A 22,228-nucleotide genomic window follows, 5' to 3' on the forward strand; every position below is an offset into this window, starting at 1 on the left:
TTCTGCCATTAAGGGTGGTGTCATCTGCAAATCTGAGGTTATTGCTATTTCTCCTAGCAATCTTGATTCCAGCTTGTGCTTCATTTAGCCTGGCATTTCTCATGATGTACTCTGCATATAAGTTAAATAAGCAGGGTGACAATATGCAGCCTTTACGTACTCCTTTCCTGATTTGGAACCAGTCTGTTGTTCCATGTCCAGTTCTAACTGTTGCTTCTTGACCTGCATACAGATTTCCCAGGAGGTAGGTCAGGTGGTCTGGTATTCCCATCTCTTTCAGAATTTTCCAGTTTGTTATGATCCACACAGTCAAAGGCTTTGGCATAGTCAATAAAGCAAAAATAGATGTTTTTCTGGCACTCTCTTGCTTTTTCAATGATCCAACAGATGTTGGCAATTTGATCTCTGGTTCCTCTGCCTTTTCTAAAACCAGCTTGAACATCTGGAAGCTCACAGTTTACGAACTGTTGAAGCCTGGCTTGGAGAATTTTGAGCATCACTTTACTAGCGGGTGAGATGAGTGCAATTGTGCAGTAATTTGAGCATTCCCTGACAATGCCTTTCCTCGGGATTGGAATGAAAACTGACCTTTTCCAGTCCTGAGGCCACTGCTGAGTTTTCCAAATTTGCTGGCATATTGACAGCAGCACTTTCACAACATCATCTTTTAGGATTTGAAATAGCTCAACCAGAATTCCATCACCTCCACTAGCTTTGTTCGTAGTGATGCTTCCTAAGGCCCACTTGACTTCGTGTTCCAGGATGTCTGGCTCTAGGTGAGTGATCACACCATTGTGATTATCTGAGTCATGAAGATCTTTTTTGTACAGTTCTTCTGTGTATTCTTGCCACCTCTTCCTAATATCTTCTGCTTCTGTTAGGTCCATACCATTTCTGTCCTTTATTGAGCCCATCTTTGCATGAAATGTTCCCTTGCTATCTCTAATTTTCTCGAAGAGATCCCTAGTCTTTCCCATTCTGTTGTTTTCCTCTATTTCTTTGCATTGATCACTGAGGAAGGCTTTCTTATCTCTTCTTGCTATTTGGAACTCTGCATTCAGTTGCTTGTATCCTTCCTTTTCTCCCTTGCTTTTCGCTTCTCTTCTTTTCACAGCTGTTTGTAAGGCCTCCCCAGACAGCCATTTTGCCTGTAGTCATTTCTTTTCCCTTGGGATGGTCTTGATCCCTGCCTCCTGCACATGTCACGAACCTCTGTCCATAGTTCTTCAGGCACTCCATCAGATCTAATCCCTTGACTCTAATGTCTCTTCCACTGTATAATTGTAAGGGATTTGATTTAAGTCATACAAAAATGGTCTGGTGGTTGTCCCTACTTTCTTCAATTTAAGTCTGAATTTGGCAATAAGGAGTTCATGATCTGACCCACAGTCAGCTCCTGGTCTTGTTTTTGTTGACTGTACAGAGCTTCTCCATCTTTGGCTGCAAAGAATATAATCAATCTGATTTCAGTATTGACCATCTGGTGATGTCCATGTGTAGAGTCTTCTCTTGTGTTGTTGGGAAGAGTGTGTTTGCTATGACCACTGAGTTCTCTTGGCAAAACTCTATTTGCCTTTGCCCTGCTTCGTTTTATATACTCCAAGGCCAAATTTGCCTGTTACTCTAGGTATTTCTTGACTTCTTACTTTTGCATTCCAGTTCCCTATAATGAAAAGGACGTCTTTTTTGGGTGTTAGTTCTATAAAGTCTGGTAGGTCTTCACAGAACCATTCAACTTCAGCTTCTTCAGCACTATTGGTTGGGGCATAGACTTGGATTACTGTGATAATGAATGGTTTGCCTTGGAAACAAACAGAAATCATTCTGTCGTTTTTGAGATCGCACGCAAGTACTGCATTTTGGACTCTTCTGTTGACGATGATGGTACTTCGTTTCTTCTAAGAGATTCTTGCCCATAGTAGTAGATATAATGGTCATCTGAGTTAAATTCACCCATTCCAGTCCATTTAGTTCGCTGATTCCTAAATGTTGATGTTCACTCCTGTCATCTCCTGTTTGACCACTTCCAATTTGCCTTGATTCATGGACCTGACGTTCCAGGTTCCTATGCAATGATGCTCTTGACAGCACCGGACTTCACTCCCATCACCAGTCACACCCACAACAGGGTGTCGTTTTTGCTTTGGCTCCGTCTCTTCATTCTTTCTGGAGTTATTTCTCTACTGGTCTCCAGTAGCATATTGAGCACCTACTGACCTGGGGAGTGCATCTTTCAGTGTCCTACTTTTTGCCTTGTTGTACTGTTTATGGGGTTCTCGAGGCAAGAACACTGAAGTGGTTTGCCATTCCCTCCTCCGGTGGACCATGTTTTGTCAGACCTCTCCACCATGACCCATCCGTCTTGGGTGGCCCCACAGGGCATGGCTTATAGTTTCATTAAGCACATTCTTAGATTTATTTACTAGGGAGTCAAGTGGCTTTAGAACTAACCCATCATAAAATGGTATTTGGGTCCTTTAATAACTTTGGCCTATAACAGATACTTCTTAGGCTTAAGAACATGGATTCAAGAATACCACTGAACCTTTTAACAAACTTTCCCTAAAAATATACTGTCTTGAATGTTCCCACCACAAATACACAGGAGTTTTGTGAAGCTAACACAAGCTGCTTTACAAAAAGTGGACAGGATTATCTGAAATGGTATCATGGATTACTATAAGCTTCAGAGAAATTTCTTTTTAAAATTTATTTTTTAATTGAAGGATAATTGCTTTACAGAAAGAACTTTCTTAGAAAGAGGTATCACCATAGAAAGCATGTCTAAATATTTAATAAAAGTGAAGTGAATTCCCTACACACAAAATTTACACCTGTTCAAGGGCCTCAAAGGGCAACGATTTTCCCTTTATAGCTGGTTACACTTGATGATTTTTCCGTAGAGAAAGAGCTCTACATGCTAGGGCAGCCAGCCACAGAAGAGCACAGTAACTAGCCGTGCTGCCCAGTGGGGAGGAAGGTGTGCCCTTCTAGACATTTCACTCCTGAGTTAACAGAACTTAATACTTCGTTTTAGGTTTTCTTCTTCCTGATATGGTTCAAATATTTTCTACTTTTAAAACTACTTGCTTACTAAACTCAGAAACATATTGCTAGCTTGGCAGGACAATTTTGTCAACAGGGGAATCAACTGTCAAAACTTTATCTTGGGCCTATATGTACACTAACTATTTCAGTTCTGATTTATTTAAAGGATCAAAAGTCAGTTTCATCATATTCTCTTAAATATGACTTCTTAGAATTCCTTGACCCCTTGGTACTTTAGAAATACTTAAATACTTGAAGTAAAACACACGAGAGGCAAAACTACTATATTAAGGTTCTGATAAATCAACTGAAGGGGTATTTACTGTGGTGTTGTGAATTTTGTTTACCATGGCACACAATAAAGATTAAAAAAATTTAAATCAAAACTAATACAATTATGTAAAGTTTAAAAATAAAATAAAATTAGAAAAAAAAAATTTAAATCATGTTTTGGAAAAGAGAGATACATTATACGTCTATACAAAGCACCGATGAATATTTACAACAAATAAAAGTTAAAAAGAGATGCTCTATATTTACCTGGTAGGTTAGTAACTAGCTGACCTCTGATAAAATCATCTACTTCTTCTGGTTTTAAGTGGTATTGGCCATCTGGTTTTGCTTTTCTAGTTGCCATTCTAGCCAGTAGAATATTAGAACCTATAAAAAAATTTTTTAAAAAAAAAGAAAAGTCATTTAAGAAATAGTCACAATTATTTTCAAAATTTCCTAACAAAGACATCTACAGATAGGTTATCTACCAAATTTCTGAAAAGAATGAAAATAATCTGCCACTGTGCTGAGTTGCTAAGTCATGTCTGACTCTTTTGCAACCCTATGGACGGTAGCCCTCCAGGCTCCTCTATCCGTAGGATTTTCCAGGCAAGAATAGTGGAGTGGGTTGCCATTTCCTTCTCCAGGAATATCTTCCCAACCCAGGGATCAAAGCCACATATCCTGTACATGTCTCCTGCATTCCAGGTGGATACTTTACCACGGATCCATCAGGGAAGCTCCAATATTTAAAATATTTACTTGTCTGTGCTGGGTCTTAGATGTAGCGTGGGGGTCTTTAGTTGTAGCACATGGGATAGTTTCCTGACCAGGGACAGAACCCCGGCCCTCTGCATTGGGAGCACAGGGTCTTAGCCCCTAGACCACCGGGAAGTGGTCATTTTAAGCACAATACAAAAACTGGCAGAATTCTGTTAGGTATTACAGATTATAACCACCATGGTTCCTGGACAGAGGCTTCCTTTTGTTCCCAAATGTGTGACGTTTCAGCATCTCCCACCCAGGTAAAGGAGCAGAGAAAACAATCCTGATCAAAGACTAGAGGTCCACAGGCAGGCAATCATCAGCAATCAGCTCATTTTACCAAACAATCTTTGTGTTTCTGGCCACACCGTGCAGCTTGCAGGATCTTAGTTCCCCAACTAGGGACTGAACTGGGCCCACGGCAGTGAACGTTCAGAGCGCTAACCACTGGACAGCCAGGGAAGTCCCTCATTTTACCAACCAGTGGATCCACACTAGGGAGAAATAAGGCCAAAGCAATGGCACTGGACTGCGCGGAGCCCCCAAAACCAGATGTCTCACTATACGATCAGAATGTGGGCGCAGAACTGCAGGTATGAGTGTCTTAGAAAAGAAGGCAGACAGACAGGGAGGTCCAAGGTGTGTCAGTGGACACAGATATTAACGCGGAGCAGGGAAGGCTACCGGGGCCAGAGAAGGCGTCGGGCAGCTGAGAAACATCTCAGTGTGGGGTCAGATGAACTTCCGTGTAAATAACAAAATCTCCACAAACTACAGAAGGCTTCTATAAAGGACATGTCTTAGTTTTATGGGAAACTCATTTAAAAACAATGTGTTTTCCTAGGGTAAATGTAAAAATATTTAAGAAGAGGAAAAGTCACAAAGGCACACCCAAATGATAAAAGTGGTGAGCTGTGAAGAAAAAGAGGGCTGAGAAGTAGACACGTCATTTGGGACTTTTGTCTTAATTATGTGCTTGAACTTAAAAGAACATATTCGTACCATCCCACTTGTACATTTAAAATAGATACAATTAAAAACGAAAACTAACCCTGTGCCTAATGACAGCGGACTCCAGGAGGCAAGCCCTAAACGAATGCTGACGGGGTCTGCAGGCCACACCCAGGAGCCCAAGGGCAGGCCTGCTGGGGAGGGATGCTGCTGGGGAGGGATGCTGTTAACCTGCTTTGCATTGGGTGGGCCAAAAAGTCTCTTCAGGTTTTCCTGTTACATCTTACGGAAAAACCCAAACAAACTTTCTGGCCAACCAGTATTTTCTGGGGCTCATGATGTTCTGACTTCTTAAAAGCCCCGCCTGACAGGGAGCACCTGCCTTCCCAGGGCTGGTTCACTCCTGAAGACGGCAAGCAGCTTCCGGTTCCTGGGAGCCTGCCTCACACACCCCGCCAGAAGCCCAACCTCCTAGCCACACTCACACACACCGCAGCAGAGGCTCCAGCTGAGGAGCCCGTTCCCTCCCACTTTAGCCTCCAGATCTAGACCTGGTGCTCTCTCAGGTCACCCTGCGAGGACCACACAAGCAATCAAGATCTTCAGTTAGCAGAGGCACCGTGTGTGCTCACAGAGGAGGAGGCACGCAGGGAGGCCGAGGGCGACACGGGGGACTCCAGAGCACACCGTGGGAGAACCCAGGAGGAGCACAGATGACGGGGCGGGCACATGGCAACACTGCTGACTTCTGCAGACAGTGAAGACAGGGTTGGCTGAGGGCCCCAGGGAGCGTCAGAGAGGAATGGAGTTCCTGTAAGACTCAGCAACACAGAACTCCAAACCCAGCCCCACTGCACGGCTATAAACAGAGCCTCTGTTCACATGAGAACAATAACAGTGTTGACAAATACTGAATTCTGTTCTCCCCATTTTTGAGGGAAAAGAAATATTCCAACTTGTGTACTCTAAAGATGTTATTAACCACTTACTAACACTTCCAACAGTTTGATCTCAGGCTTCGCCTATGAGCCACACTAAGTACCGTCTCAGAAGTGGAGGCCTAAACAGGAAAGTGATAAAAACAAAACCTAAAAACTAAAGTTAACTGGGGCCCAGTGCTCCTAGAGCGAGGCTCCGACCACAACAAGCAGTGCGAGAGGCGCCAGCTACTGACCGATCCCCACAGAGGCAGCACATTTGGTCTGGTCCTTAATTTCCATGCGGACAGCATTCGCAAACTCGTCAGGCGTGAGTCTGGTCTCGGCGAGGATCTCGGTGATGTCTACCAGGGCTTCATCACAGCTGACGGCTTCGATGTCGTGTGTGTAGCTGCCAACACAGAGCAGAGGCGCCAAGGCGCAGCCATGCTTAACACATGCCCGGCCACACACGCTTCCCACGGCCGCCTTCTCCAGCATTCCCTTATGAGACTTAAGATGCTGAAAGTGTTAGCATTTTAACTGAACTGGCTCAAGTCACTTAACCTCTAACTGCAAAGTTCATCAGTATTTTTTTCCATATTAACTACCAAAAATACAACAGAAATGATCATTTCAATTCCTCTACACTGAGAACACCTCCATAAACCTTTGAATATATGGAAAGTATTGAGTCAATTAGAACTGTCACAACATTTAATTTTAAACATATTCGAACATGTTTTACCAGAATCCCTGAGGAAGAGAAAAACTACACAAATCAAGCAATTGATTGTCTCCTGAACACAAATGCCCAGGATAGAGCAGGATATGATGGCCAGTCAGCCACGTGCCCGTCTAGAAGGACACCACTGACATTCTCTTCAGATGGAAACACTGCGGGCTTTGGTTTTGGTTGTTGCTGTTTTTGGTCAGGATCTACGTACACAGAGCACTGTTTCGGTTCATCAGAGGAAAGGAAAAGGAAGAGAAAAGCTGTTGTGTGGCTCTGATGTTCATTAAATACGTGGACCACAGGCCAGCAGAGGCCTCGGGACGAGAAACAGATCTTCAATAATCCACCTGGTGAAGTATCAGGGGGCCAGCCCTCACCTCTCACCACAACTCACTGCAGGTTGTGAATCAGACTAATTACTATCCACAATCATTTAAGAGATGAGTGGTCTGTCTTGGATTAACTCCAGGGAGCAATCTGTCAGAGCAGAGGGTGTCCTGAAACGAAAGCTGCCCTGAGGAGGGATGTCCAAAGGGCGCAGGAGAATAACGGAATCTTTGGCTCAAAGAACAGCCACGTGGCCACTGAAAACGTCTCCACCAACCCAAACTACATGACAGTGTGCGCGACGTCCCCACCCTGCGGTTCAGCCTGCGGGCCGCTCCGGCTCCGTAACCACAGGCGGCAGCACCAGCTCAGACCTGCCTGCAGTCCTTGTGGGCCGCTGCGCCTGACCACAGCTCTGGGGGGGACCCAACAAGCACAGGCTCCACCTGCTAACAGGACGGCCAGCCCCGTGTTTGGGGTCTTAGGACAGCTGCGTGAGAACTGGCTACCCCCAGCCCTAAGTCCACACACCGATGGCAGAGAGCTTCCCTGGCCCTCTGAGGTTCGCGCTCCGTTAAAGGCAGCCCCCCAAAGGCGGGGTCCCTCTCCTGCAGGACTGGCGGCATCGACAGTTGTCTGCACGTGGTAGATGCTCCATAAACAGGAGAGGGAACAGTGACGAGAGGCGAGCCATCTCCCTCAGAACAGCAGCACAGCCCAAGGGCTGACCGGTGTCCACCCACACCTCGCCGGCGGCTGTGCCCGCTGCCCTTGACAGAGCTCAGCGGCTGGGACAATGACCTTACCTGGCCTTTTAGAGAGAAAATATGCTAACTTTAGAGCATATGGGGCCTGCCATATACTTATTTAAAAGTTTGAGTTTTGAATTAACATTAAATATATGTATACTGTATTCAAAAAACAAAATCTCCTTCTCTCAAGCCATCTAATCACCTATCTGGAGACTACGGCCGACCCTTGAACAACAGTGGTATGAACCTTGAGGGGTGGCTCATACGTGGGTTTTTCAGTAGTGAATACAAAGAGCGCTACGTGATCATCCGCACGGAGAAGCCATGGGTACAGACAGCTGGCTGTGGGCCACACACGATTCTGCGCCTTGTGGAGGACAGCACCCACTGCCCCCAGGTCATTCAAGGGCCAGCTGTATTGCCAAACATTTTTATAAAAGCTAACATTTGGCACACATAATGATTTCAGAGGACAAACGGTTTGAAAGAGTCTCTACTTGTGAATCTATAGTTTTTGGGTTTTTTTTTTAATTTTATTTTTAAACTTTACATAATTGTATTAGTTTTGCCAAATATCAAAATGAATCCATCACAGGTATACATGTGCTCCCCATCCTGAACCCTCCTCCCTCCTCCCTCCCCATACCATCCCTCTGGGTCGTCCCAGTGCACTAGCCCCAAGCATCCAGTATCGTGCATTGAACCTGGACTGGCATCTCATTTCATACATGATATTTTACATGTTTTAATTTTCAACAAAACTATAACTCATATTTAATAAAAGAGAATAACCAGGTTAAAAACTCCCATCTTTCATCTGTCTGGTTCCATGAAGGGAAAACTGGAACCACTGAGTAAGAATCATGTGGACAGAAGATCAGACCCCCAGCAGCACCGGCGAGTAGCTCAGGTCCAGCCCCACAGAAGTGTCCCGAGGCCTGAGCCTCGCCCTGGAGGTACTTACGGAAGGAGGGGGCTGGGTGCCGGGGGCGGAGGAGGGGGTTTCCAACAGGCCTGAGCCTCGCCCTGGAGGTGCTTACGGAAGGAGGGGGCCGGGTGCCAGGGGGCGGAGGGGTGGGTTTCCAACAGGCTGAGGCAGCTGGGGGGTCCCCCCTCAGTATCAGGTACGAGCAGTCAAGGGACGGGAGACTGAGTATGGTGCACATACCTGGCCAGCGTCTCGTACATCGTTTGTGCAACCTCTTTATACGCGTGGAAATCATAAGGGACCGCCTGGAGATTGGGACAGAGCTGTTTGGCGTACCCGAAATACATTCCATTCCTAATGCCAACTTGTCTAGAGAGACAACAGAATACAGGGGAGGTTAGACCTGCAATGTTTAAAAGCCAAATCAAGTGTCAAATATTGCTATCTCCCCAAGCCATCGACACACGAGTGTCATTTAACTCCCCTCTCAGGAGAGGTAAAAACCAGGCAGTGAGAAAGCTTACAGGTTTGTTTCCCCACAAAGGAGAATCCCACAACTGTCAGATAAGTGTAAGTGACGCAACAGACACGCCCAATATGTTATTCAAAGACATCTCCCGGGCCTCGTACCTCTGACCCCTCTGCAGATGCCAGAGCATCCCCTGCCAGCAACATCACAACCACCCCAGAGCAGGACCATGCTGTGGAGGTCTGCTGACCCAAACGAGGGCCTGGCTCAGCCACAGTTCATCCCCCGAAGACAGAGAACCACACAGAACAGTGAGCGCTGCGCGAGAGACAGACAGGGTGTACTCATCCTGTCACCACCCAGCTCCCCCGCGACCGACTCCAAGCGCCTGCTTGAGTTCCACGGTGGCCGAGACGCCAACAGCGGTGGCCACGGCGGGACGTCACTCTGGCAGGAGCCAGGGCTCCACAACTTTGAGGGACCTGATTGAAAACGGTACATCTCAAATCTCCTACATGTCTCTGTGCCCCACATCGCCTTTGTTATTTAGAGCATTCAGCACAAAACTGTAATTATGGGATTACGCACAATGAGTAAAATTCCATGTTACTACTCTGCAATGAATCAAGAAGAAAATCTTCCAGTAAAAACACAAGCAGACAACAATAAGCAGTGTTTCCCAAGATTACATACTTCTAGATAAATGCATCACATGGTTACTTCACGTTTGCACTCAGTAAACATGTACTCACTCAGTACTCAGTACTTAGTACGGAGGTGTCCCTGTTTTTAAGAAACACGGACTTCAATATAGAGAGGCCTGCGGCTCCCTGACCATCCCAGACCACCACTGAGCACCAAGGAGGAAAAGAATCCTCCACGCTACTGAGATGAAATGGTACACTTTTTTAATGTATATAAAACAGTAATGGATGATCAGACTGCAAAGCCCAGAGTAGATGAGAAACATCTAATAGGAGGGAAAAATGACAGGAAAGGAAGAGATGACTAACAAATCACAGTAAAGAAAACAATGCTCTCACTCGTTTAACAAAAATCAATGTCTCAGGCGCCATTGTGAAGTGGTGGGCAGAAGACAGGGAACAAAGCGGACCCCGTGGCATCCACCAGGATGACCCGCACAGGCCGGGGGGACGGGCTCGAGCCCACGGGCCTTACTGTGAGGCAGGGGGTGCGTGCATCATAGTTTACAAGGCTACGTAGAAGTACACAAATAGTTTAAAACATGATATGCAGGTTCAACATGTAAAAGCTAAACTTATAAATTAAAGGAATGTGTTACATAATTCCTATAAGTACTATATTCTTATATTTACAGTACTTTCATTTTCAAATTTTTCACCTACACAAAAAATTTCACAGGCATATTACTTAGAAAAATATAATACATCAACTTACGTACTCAGGCGTACCGATATCCCAGAAAGAAGTGCTTGGGGATCGCTAGACACTGTAAGGAAGTTACGAACAAAAAAGGAAACACCTAAGAGGCCTGCCACGACTCAGGGAAGTAAAACACTCCTAGCTGGTGGTTGGGAAAGGAGGCTCGCGACATATAAAACAAATGAGCAGGACTTCCCTGACGATCCAGTGGCGAGGATTCAGCACTCTAACTGCCGAGGGCCCGGGTTCAACCCCTGGTTGGGGAACTAAGATCCCACAAGCCATGCAGCATGGTCAAAAAATAATAACAAACAGGTAAAGACAATTACAAAACAGTCTGTGGTGACTTCACTACAATGACGTCTGTGCCCGTCAAAGTGACACGGCAAGCAGGGTCAGCCTCCAGGACCGCGCAGGTGCTCGCGGCCAGGCCCACAGGGAGAGCGGCGCACGCCTTCCTCTCTGCGCTGCGGGCTCACACAAGCGTCCTTGGTGCTGCAGTTGCTATTGCTAAGTCACTTCAGTCGTGTCCGACTCTGTGTGACCCCATAGACGGCAGCCCACCAGGCTTCCCGGTCCCTGGGAGTCTCCAGGCAAAAACACTGGAGTGGGTTGCCATTTCCTTCTCCAATGCGTGAAAGTGAAAAGTGAAAGTGAAGTCGCTCAGTCGTGTCCGACCCTCAGCGACCCCATGGACTGCAGCCCACCAGGCTCCTCCGCCCATGGGATTTTCCAGGCAAGAGTACTGGAGTGGGGTGCCGTTGCCTTCTCCGGTGCTGCAGTAGACAACGTTAAAACCCCAACCATCAAATCACTGTCACTGCCAATTCAACATTCTGAAGGACAGCCACATCACAGATTCAGGATCGTAAAGGGTGAAAACGGAGGTTTAGAAATTATTTGCTCCTTAAAATCGATAATTGTAGGATATTTGTATGTCACTATCTATCCATCCACATATCTGCCTTCTAACTTAGTTGTGGATAAAGCTATTACTAGTTCTCTATGGTGGTTTAGTCACTTAGTCGTGTCCAACTCTTGAGACCCCATGGACTACAGCCTGCCAGGTTCTCTATGGTAAATGTCAGTAAAGATAACAGGCATGCAAATCCTGACTTGTGGAATTAGACTCTACCTTCCTGTGGCTTCTACGGTCATGCTCCATACTTAGCTGACCCCATTATTACAAAGTCCACGTCTACTGAAAACTCTCCAGGCCCTAAAACTGGGATGACCGTCCCTATAACCTAGTCTCCAGTCCAAGCCCAGAAACGTTTCCCTGATGCAACTCTGAATATATTAAAAAAAAAAAAAATCTCACTGAAGGAAAATATAACTGTTAGATAGCCTTTAAAAAATAGGGTATCCAAGAGACCCTCATTAGGAGCACCCTAGAAAATGAAAAATTATAATCAAAGGACACAAACCCAATCGTTGGAGGTTTCATGTTTTTCTTTCCCCCCAACTTACACTCAAATTCGTTTTCACCACTTTCTGCATCTCCTTAAAAGAAACATTTGCCATCTAAGTGACACTTAAATGGCTTGCTGCACAGCATTTGGCCCTCATATATCATCACTCCAATTATTCTCAACATATTCAGCTTGACAATCGCCACCTGTGGTACAATGCAAATGCCCTATCCAAACACCAACAGAGGCCTGGAGTCCAAACCTCAGGAGCTGGCAACACTCCGAACTCTGGGGCGACCTTGGCAGTCGTTCCCCAACCAGCATCCAGCAGGGAACGCAGGGCACGGGGCAAGACCCTACAGAGGCAGCACAGGAAGGCGGCTTCCACGTCACCAACAGCCAAGCCCAAAGACTGGGCAAGCATCCCTCACAGCTTCGAGATGCAGAACACGACGCCCGGTCGCCAGGAGCATGCCGTCTGTCACCACCCCGAAACTCAGCAGGGGGAGGAGACTAGCCCACTGCACACGGCACAGAATCAGCTCCAAACTTCCTGCACTAATGAAAACACAGTAATCCACAGTGCATTCAGATCTAATTATCTTTTTCATTAAAGAAAGTTTTAATTCCTTGGCGACATTATCAATGAACAATGAAGAAGATTAAAACATAACTCTGTCACTGAGAAAAGCAAAGTCAGTCTGGGAGTAAAAGCTTGACATGTCATAAAGGATTTGAATATAATCCTTTTTTCTTAAATATCCTTTTAATAAAATAACTGGCAAGATTTTAAGCAAACTATTCTGGTTAGAAGATGATGTGTCAAGATCCTTTTTTGATCAGATGAGACTTGCTTGAGTAACTCCAACTTTAAATCAAGAAAACTGTTATATATATCAAGTTGTTGTTGTATACTGTTAATGTTACATGTCAATTATATCTCATTGTTTAAAAAGTATGAATGACAAAACCATTAAGACACTACCAAACAAAAAAAGGACTAAAACCGTATCCGATGTGACTTCAGCCTGCTTCTGTAATCAGTGAATGCTTCCACACTTGCCAATGACGTGGAGACAAAAGCTTTGTTGCTGCTGTTCAGTCGCTCAGTCGTGTCTGCCTGGTCATGACCCCGTGAACTGCGACTCACAGGCTTCCCTGTCCCTCAGCATCTCCTGAGTTTGCCCAAGTCTGTGCCCACTGGATCAGTGACGCCATCCAGCCACCTCACCCTCTGCCACCCTTTTCCTGTCTTCAGCCCTTCTTTCCCAGCCTGAGGGTCTTTTCCAATGATTCACCTGTTCCCATCAGGTGGCCAAAGCACGGGAGCTTCAGCGTCACCATCAGTCTTTCCAAAGAGTATTTTGGATTGATTTCCTTTAAGATTGACTAGTTTCTCTCTGTGCAGTCAAGGGACTCTCAAGAGTCTTCTCCAACACCACAGTTGGAAAGCATCGATTCTTTGGCACTCTGCCTTCTTTATCGTCTAGCTCTCACATCCATACACATCTAGTGGAAAGACCACAGCCTTAACTATGCGAGCCTTTGTCAGCAAAGTGATGTCTTTGCTTTTTAACACAGTCTAAATGCCTGCTGTGTTATAAAGTGTCTGTGTTCAGTTAACAAGGAAGAAAAAAATAATGAATGCTCTTTTAATTAATCACTTAATCATTAATCATTACTCCATTTTTACAACCTGAATAATCGATTTCTAAAAACATTTTTCTAAACTATGAGGAACATGTGATATGTATCTGTTTCCTCTGGAACTGACACAGCTGGCTGTAATCAGGGTTCATGCTGGCAGGCCGGCAGCACCGCAGCTTGTAAGTGAGCAGACGACCAGGCGTGCCAGGGCGGAACTGCTGAGCTGTGACCTAACAGGCAATCAAGTTTTAACATAACTTAAAAAAATACTGAGTACCAGGTTTAAATAACAAGGGATTTTTCCTGGCAGAAAGAAATAACGATCAGAGCAGATGACCCTAAGGCCCTCTTCCACCCAAAAATATCTAATTCTTTAATCTTATGCTTCGAAAGACGACGACTGAAAAATGACAATGTCCAGCTTCTTTTGGTTTTCATCACAGAACCTACTGCTTCAGCAGGTCACTGAAGTATTTATTTAAAGTTACCAAGCATTTGTGAAGGCAAAAAAAAAAAAAGGAAATGGAAGGGATTAAGGTTAGAAAGACTTCTTTCCATACTTGTTACATTTAAGTCACAGGCTTGACTAACCCATCTAAATCCACTTCAAAAGATTATATAAGAAATGAAGTAAATTAATTATTCATTAAGCATTACAACATCTTTAATGCCTACATACCTGGCTTCATAACTACAAGATGCGATTTCAGCCTTTGACAAAACAGAATCAATTCCATTTATCTGTGCGGAATCTTGACCCTCCCACGTTGATGGATCTGGTATTTCTGCTTCAAAAATAAAATTGAATGATTTTATGTTAAAAACTGATTTTCCTTTACTTTCATTCAAGAAGTTTGTTTACCATTCATTTCATATACAAACGTTCAAGTTTATTTGGAATAAACTGACATTTACCCCCTAATTATTTAACAAAAGAAAATCTAAAACTCTAAAATAGCTTACTTCCAGTATATCCTTTACCAGCAATCAAGAACTTATCACAATACATACAGTTCTATCTTAATAACAGTTTGAAGAGACATATACCAAAGAATAAATATAAACCATCCCTTTAGGTCTCTGGAGATGCACAAGAATAATGAACCCCTTCCTACAGCTGCAAAAGGATGACACAGCTCTCCCAACTTCCAGCTTCACACAAGAACACCAAAGCACACAGTCTAGACAGAGCATACGAGCTGAGCTATGGTTTCTGATACAGCACGTCCTGTGATATGACCAGCGAGTAAGAAATGGATTAAAACACAACTTCAGTTACGTCTCTTGGGACACCACCGAGTTCCCAAAAAGAATATGCTCTAAAAAAAATCTATTCTCATAGTTGTACTATTCTGAACGAAAAATACCATGAGTCAGTAAAATAAGACAGAGTGCTTGGGCTGATTCTAGACAAACACTGAGAGCACAGCGTTAATAGCACGTCACTAACAAGCTCAGGATCTCGTTTCTATTTATTTCAGAGACATAACATTCCATGAAAAACCAGCCAAGTGAAAAGCACTGCCAGGCAAACAAAGGTTTACGAACAACTCCTCCTGGTCTGACTTCAGTGACCCTCAACACATTTCACCCGACTACACAACACAGACAAGTCTGGGTTCCAGCACCCACACACATGAAGCATAAATGCAAATCAAAGTATGAGGACTGGCATATTCATGGGGTCAAATTCCACTTGCATCCAAAATCAGCATAGCATACAATCTGAGCCATGATTTCTGAAACAGCATGACTCCAAAATCACTGCAGATGGTGACTGCAGCCATGAAATTAAAAGACGCTTACTCTTTGGAAGGAAAGTTATGACCAACCTAGATAGCATATTGAAAAGCAGAGACACTACCTTGCCAACAAAGTAATGTCCGTCTAGTCAAGGCTGTGGTTTTTCCTGTGGTCACGTATGGATGTGAAAGTTGGACTGTGAAGAAGGCTGAGTGCCAAAGAATTGATGCTTTTGAACTGTGGTGTTGGAGAAGACTCCTGAGAGTCCCTTGGACTGCAAGGAGATCCAACCAGTCCATCCTAAAGGAGATCAGCCCTGGGTGTTCATTGGAAGGAATGATGCTGAAGCTGAAACTCCAGTACTTTGGCCACCTCAGCAAAGAGTTGACTCACTGGAAAAGACTCTGATGTTGGGAGGGATTGGGGGCAGGAGGAGAAGGGGACGACAGAGGATGAGATGGCTGGATGGCATCACTGACTCGATGGACGTGAGATTGAGTGAACTCCAGGAGTTGGTGATGGACAGGGAGGCCTGGCGTGCTGCGATTCATGGGGTCGCAAAGAGTCGGACATGACTGAGAGACTGAACTGAACTGAACTGAAGTGAACATATGCTATGCTGCTGCTGCTGCTGCTGCTAAGTCGCTTCAGTCGTGTCCGACTCTGTGCGACCCCTGAGACGGCAGCCCACCAGGCTCCCCCGTTCTGGGGTTCTCCAGGCAAGAACACTGGAGTGGGTTGCCATTTCCTTCTCCAATGCGTGAAAGGAAAAGTGAAAGTGAAGTTGCTCCATCGTGTCCGACTCTTAGCGACCCCATGGACTGCAGCCCACCAGGCTCCTCTACCCATGGGATTTTCCAGGCGAGAGTACTGCAGTGGGGTGCCACTGCCTTCTCCAGAACATACGCTATACTACGACAAATTAAAGACAGAATACAGAGCAGTTGACCCAGTGTCCTGAAGGGGTTTGGAAGGCTAAGTATCAGCTTTAATAGTCCATTATTCTAAGCTGAAAATCTATAAGGATTTCAGGGTTGTTAGTATGACAGTTCTGGAGAAGGCAATGGAACCCCACTCCAGTACTCTTGCCTGGAAAATTCCATGGACGGAGCAGCCTGGTAGGCTGCAGCCCATGGGGTCGTGAAGAGTCAGACATGACTGAGCAACTTCACTTTCACTTTTCACTTTCATGCATTGGAGAAGGAAATGGCAACCCACTCCAGTGTTCTTGCCTGGAGAATCCCAGGGACAGGGGGAGCCACTAGGCTGCCATCTTTGGGGTCGCACAGAGTCGGACACGACTGAAGCGACTTAGCAGCAGTATGACAGTTCAATAGTGGCTGCTACTAACCCAAAAAAGAAGAGCTGAAGCCTGAATGGCCACAACCAGCTGCCTTTCAAAGCAGCACCCATGAGTCACGCCTTAAGAGCTGGGGCGTCAGGGGACTTCTATCGAAGGGCTAGTTAACCCACCTAAGGGAGAAGTGGCGCTGCTGGTGAGAACGCTGTCCGTGGTCCCTGCTCCCAGCGGCCTGCCTGGGGAGCCTTGCAAAGTTCTCTGCTCTGGGTGGACTGACCCGGTCCACAGTGCGGCAGGGCACAATGCCTCCACGAGCGGAGTGAGCTGCTTCGTGGGAGGTTCGGGGGAAATGCAGGGACACACCGTCCTCCCTGGACGGCAAAGGAGAAGACTGCTCATCAAACCCTGACAAACCAGATGGGCACATGGAGTATGTGCAGGGACGGCTGGAGAAATCAGAGGAGAGGACCCACATCTGTGAAAAAGAAATTGCTGAGAATAAATCTATGCTAATACAATTTAAAACTTTGGTCGCTCTTAGAATGAACACTGAAGTTGCTGAAGGGATAGAGAACACCTGCATTCTGGAATCTGGGAAGGGAGAATTTCCAAATTCGAGATGGTCAATGAGAAGGCTCACTGCTGAGTATGGCTCAGGAGCAGCTGCAAAGAAGCCCGGGGTGGAGACCCTGGGCACGCTGGTCTGATCAGACCGAGTCCCTGAACATGACAAGTAAGAAACTGAGGTCCTATAAAAGGCTAATGATGCTCTTGGCTCTAATACCTTTGCCTAGATGTGTAAGACAAAACATTAGAACTGAATTTTTTCTTAAAGTTACGGTACAGAAGGCAAAGATTCTAATTCCTAAATTGATCCTCAACGTTTTAAAATTTGGTGTCATTATCTAATTATAGGGCCCAGGGAAAGAAAGATCAAAGAGTAACAAGGAGAGAGGAACAAAAGCACCGGAAGAACAAGTTCCAGGTGTGAGCTTAACTGCACCCAATCTGTAACAAAGGACAGCTACTCACGGTACATGCAGCAGATACTGTTACGACAGTAACAGGTCCAAAGTGTAGGACACACATGGAAGTGAATGATGTCCAGTCAGAGACAGTATAAAAGGTAAAGTATCGCATTCTCTTTTTCCAGTGACAGGAAAATCCAGTTTTGACAGTTTTCAATGGCAAGTGCAACATCAATACTTCTTCTAATATTTACTTTCTGGTTTACCACTCATACTTAAAGAGGCAGAGAGAATGTGAGCTATACGAGCTTATGAAAATCCAGCAGCTACACCGAGGAAGACAATTAAGTTATTACCAAGGTCAGAATTCCGCTTACAAACTGCTTATGGTCAGATCACTGGAGACAGGAGGAAAGACTCGAGAGGACCAGCTCCCCACTCTGAGGAAGGCTGCTTGCCAAGACCAAACCTCCGGACGCACACTGCCTAACAGGGGCAGACACAAGGCTCCGCCCACGGGAGCAGCTCTGAGCGTCGGGCGCCAAGAGACACTATGAGCAGCGTGCACAGGCGTCTTCCCTCTTTAAAGCTCATTCAGAATTTCCTGAGTGCCCAGTGTGACAAGTGCTGTGCATTCTCTTAACCTACCTGTTTACCAGAATGTTAGACTGCATCTTTAATACCACACAGAAAAGACAAAAAGGAAAACCAACCTACCACAAAACCAAGCTACCAATACTTCAACAACCCATCTTGTCAAATACCACAATACAATTAACTCTCAACAAGTTCAGAATACCAACCTCAAATTCTACTCACTTCACATGAAACACTGGAATCTCAAAACTCTCTTATTTAATGACCAGGAAAAGTTTTAGGAAGTCTGGAGAATACAAGTACAAGTGAAGCATCAAAACATAGCTGTAATTATCCTCCTTTGTATCCATGGCATGATGACCACAACCAGCAAGAAAAATGTAATCCCAAGAAGGTCCTCCGAGACATCTACCGGCGTTCCTTTCATCTTAATTTCATCGAGGTCATTTCTAAAATAAGCCCCAATTTTTTAACTGGAAACTAAGAACCTGAAATAACTAGGATGAAATTTAACTGCAAGCCTTCCAGATTGCTACATATCTATTTTCTGATTAACACTTTTCTAAAAAATTAATCAAAAAAAATTGTATCCACAGACATCCATGGGAAAACTGACCAATGTCAAATAATTACTCAGTAATTACTAAGCAAGTATTTCTCAGGGAAAACTGTGGGGTGGGGGAGGGAGGAGGAGGGGAGAGACATGAAAATCTTAACAGTAATATGATTAGTGTAATTTATTTAATTTTTGCTTATTAACAGCCAAAATTTAGAAGCCAAAGAGGCAAGAAAAAAGTTTTCGTATGAAACAGGTACAACAAAGGCGCGGGGATGCTTGCTGGCCTCCACCTCCTCACCCCAGCACACTAAGGCCTTAACTGCTCTTCAGTCCACCGATGCCTACACGTCCTCAGAAAACAAACTTCAGCGTCCCTGCCGGAATCAGCCCAAAACAACAGGTAATTACCTTTCAAGTCTAGAGGTTCCTACAAAATGATGTCCATGATCTTCCTCCCCAAACTAAATCTATACAAAGCAAGCTAATCATGCCTTTTAAACTTTCTTCACTCTCTTGCCCAGGAAAGTATCATTATCCAATTCAACAAAGCCTAACTATAAACCACTCATTCGTATTATGTTCAGATTCTGCTTTAATATGTGACTGACACCCTTAAAACCTTTGAATGAAAAAGCTAATTGTTTCAACTCTGCTTTTATTTCTGCAACAACAGAACCAAAGCAAAACGCAGAAGTCTTCGACAGGTGCACTAGGACTTCACAGCTTGTTATCTGTACCTGCTTTGCCTCTCAGGATCTTATTCTGATAATACTGCCACTCCAACTGGGGGTTAGCGCCAGGACGCAGAGGGGCCCTGCCGGTGCCCCTGTTACTTGTAACAGCCACTGGTTTTCCTATAAGAAGAGTACAGTTAGTTTTAAATCTAAGCACAGGGACGTTAACAACACTAAAAAACATGTAACGGAAAATTTTTCAAAAGACATAAAAAAATATGACATTTTTCTTTAGCTTTATTCAGGCATTAGTCCCTAACGGAGCCAGGAGCTTTAAAGATTATCAACTGCTATGCAAAAGTCAGCTAAGTGTCTCTGCACCCCCCAGAGTAAACTATTCATGACAATTTTGATGCATTTATTCAACTTAAAAGCAACACTATCATAGCTTCTCGTTGTCTCTCTGGTTTCTTAAAGTAGAAAACAGGCAACAGAGAACCTCAATTCAGAGTGGGAGGGTGAGGAGAGAAAGACAAACTGTCTAGGCTTTTTATAATTCTGGTATCAAAAAAGTATGGTAACATCTAAGCTAATCTTTATTTTTACAGCAAGAAAAAAAACTAATCAAATATATATGCAGAGGAATCACAACCTGACCTACTACAGAATCAAAGGTGAGTATATATAGTCATGAAATTTTTGGTTTAGTTACAAAATCTTTCACACACCATTTCTTTGTATGCGTATGTGTCAGAAGATAGCTCTAACTCTGTAAACCAACACATGGATAATTCATGTTTTTTTGTGTGTATGTGTGTGTATAAAAATATATTTCACTAAATGCATTAGTGAGGACAAAGAAAAAAATGCATCAAAAAGCCAGTCATGGGCTAAAATCAACTCTTTACAATCTAAACACCCCTATCAGAGCTGAAGCAGCAACTACTTGTGATAAAAATAAAGCCCTATTATTATCCCCAGCAGCTTCTGTGCTTCCCTTACAGGAAAAATACTCACTCTCAGAAGAAAAGGCTATTAGTTATCTCTTTCAGATCTAAACTTCTGAAAAATCCAGAATAAATATTTTCAAAAGTACTGACAGGTCACAAATACCTAAAATTTCCATTAAAACAAAGATTGCATGGAGGACAACACATTTTAACAACGTTCAATAATACAAAAGTATTCTACAACCAAAACCTTAGAATGCCCCCAACAGATGGTTCATTCAAGAGAAAGTATAGTGACCCAAGTTGCAAAGACATATGCTACCATAAAATTTCCATTTATTGGCAAAAAATAATAACTATAGATAAAAACATAGAAAATGCCCAAAGCAGGTCCTTAATCTTAGATGATAGATCCTTCAAATGAAGAGTATTCTTCCCTAAAGGCCTGATCTCTACAGGGAGGAAAAATCTTTTTTCTAATTTCCCTCAATCTTTCTTAATTATGGAGTCCAGAAAAACTGGAAGCAGTAACTGATTTTGCCAAGGAAAATCAGAATGAATATTTCTTAAAGAGTATTTTGTGATCCCTTAGAATATATATTTGTAACAACATATCAATTTTCTTAATACATAAACAAGAATACAGACCTTTGAGATCTGGTCTATTTCGTATACCCACTGATACAAAGAAGCAATCCATATCAACATGCATTATACAGCTCTGATGTCTGGGTGAACTCAATACTGACATATTTCCTAGAAGGAAAAAAAGAACGTTCAAACCCCAAACTAATCAATACTTTAAAAAAAATCAGGTCTAGTTAACTTTAGAAATTATATTCTTAAATGCTTACAAGCAGAATGAAGTTTTTAAAAAAATACAGATTCTATAGTAGATTATTTATATCACCTCAAGAGAAATCAAAGTTCAGTTTCTTTGGCTCTAAAAATAATGCAGAGATACAAATTTAGTTTCCAAACATCATGTTTCCTAGTCTACATTCTAACAAATCTCTCCATCTGTCTAAATGCTTATCTCAAAGTCATTTCTGTGTGCTGAATGGCATATAAAAATGTACAGGGTGTGTTCACATATTTAGTCCCGGGGAGCTACGCATCTAGAGGACCACTGCTCCACGTGGTCACAGCCTTCCTCGCTAGGACGGCCACACACACCGCTACTGTTACCAGTGCTGGGCGGTAGGTGTCAGGCAGTGCTGGAAGGGCTTTACATGGATTCATTTAAATCCTCACAGCAACACTATGAAAGAGGGAATAAGCTTATTATCCCCATTTTGCAGAAGAATAACTTCAGTCACACAGCCAGTAGGAGGCTGAGCTGGTCCCAGGCCGCCTGATTTCAGAGCCCACAGGCCACCACCCTTGTAAAAAGCGATGATCTCACAAAGGAATTTTCCTCTGATAGATTTAGGAACAATAGTACTGAGGTTAGTCTTCGTAACAGGCTTCTAAAAACTTACAGTTACTACCCAAAAGGTTGAGACAACTCTATTCACCAGACTGGGACTCTGAGCACCTTTCCCTTGTTCCCACTAAGGGCACAGCACTGGGCCCTGCTCCTACCACCTCCTGGACCATCACTCGCCAGCCAACGGGAGACAGACGCAGAGAGTGAACTCGCACCCTGCTTCCTGAGAATGGCGCAGCTAGGCGACGCGCGGCTGCCTGACTCCAAAGCCAGGGGCTTCCCTGCTGCTCTGTTACCTCAAGAAATAACTTATAGATCTTAATTATAATCCTGCTGTATAAAACTATTATATAAACATAATGTAAACAACTCAAAATAA

General features: G+C 44.1%; 1 protein-coding gene across 4 annotated transcripts in view; it reads right to left on the reverse strand.

Annotated features, from left to right (window-relative positions):
* Nucleotides 1-22,228, reverse strand: part of REV1 (REV1 DNA directed polymerase) — an 83,122-nt gene that overhangs the window by 15,058 nt on the left and 45,836 nt on the right. For 3 of the 4 annotated variants that reach the window (XM_061431654.1, XM_061431652.1, XM_061431655.1), the window contains exons 7-12: nucleotides 21,069-21,176; nucleotides 19,534-19,650; nucleotides 14,309-14,417; nucleotides 8,938-9,066; nucleotides 6,212-6,366; nucleotides 3,589-3,708 (exon numbers count right to left, since the gene is read on the reverse strand). In XM_061431654.1, the coding sequence (XP_061287638.1) occupies nucleotides 3,589-3,708; nucleotides 6,212-6,366; nucleotides 8,938-9,066; nucleotides 14,309-14,417; nucleotides 19,534-19,650; nucleotides 21,069-21,176 (738 nt within the window). The remainder of the gene's footprint in view (nucleotides 1-3,588; nucleotides 3,709-6,211; nucleotides 6,367-8,937; nucleotides 9,067-14,308; nucleotides 14,418-19,533; nucleotides 19,651-21,068; nucleotides 21,177-22,228) is intronic. The other variant, XM_061431653.1, reaches the window with a different exon arrangement.

This window comes from Bos javanicus, chromosome 11, assembly GCF_032452875.1.
Source record: "Bos javanicus breed banteng chromosome 11, ARS-OSU_banteng_1.0, whole genome shotgun sequence".
NCBI classification, from domain to species: domain Eukaryota; kingdom Metazoa; phylum Chordata; class Mammalia; order Artiodactyla; family Bovidae; genus Bos; species Bos javanicus.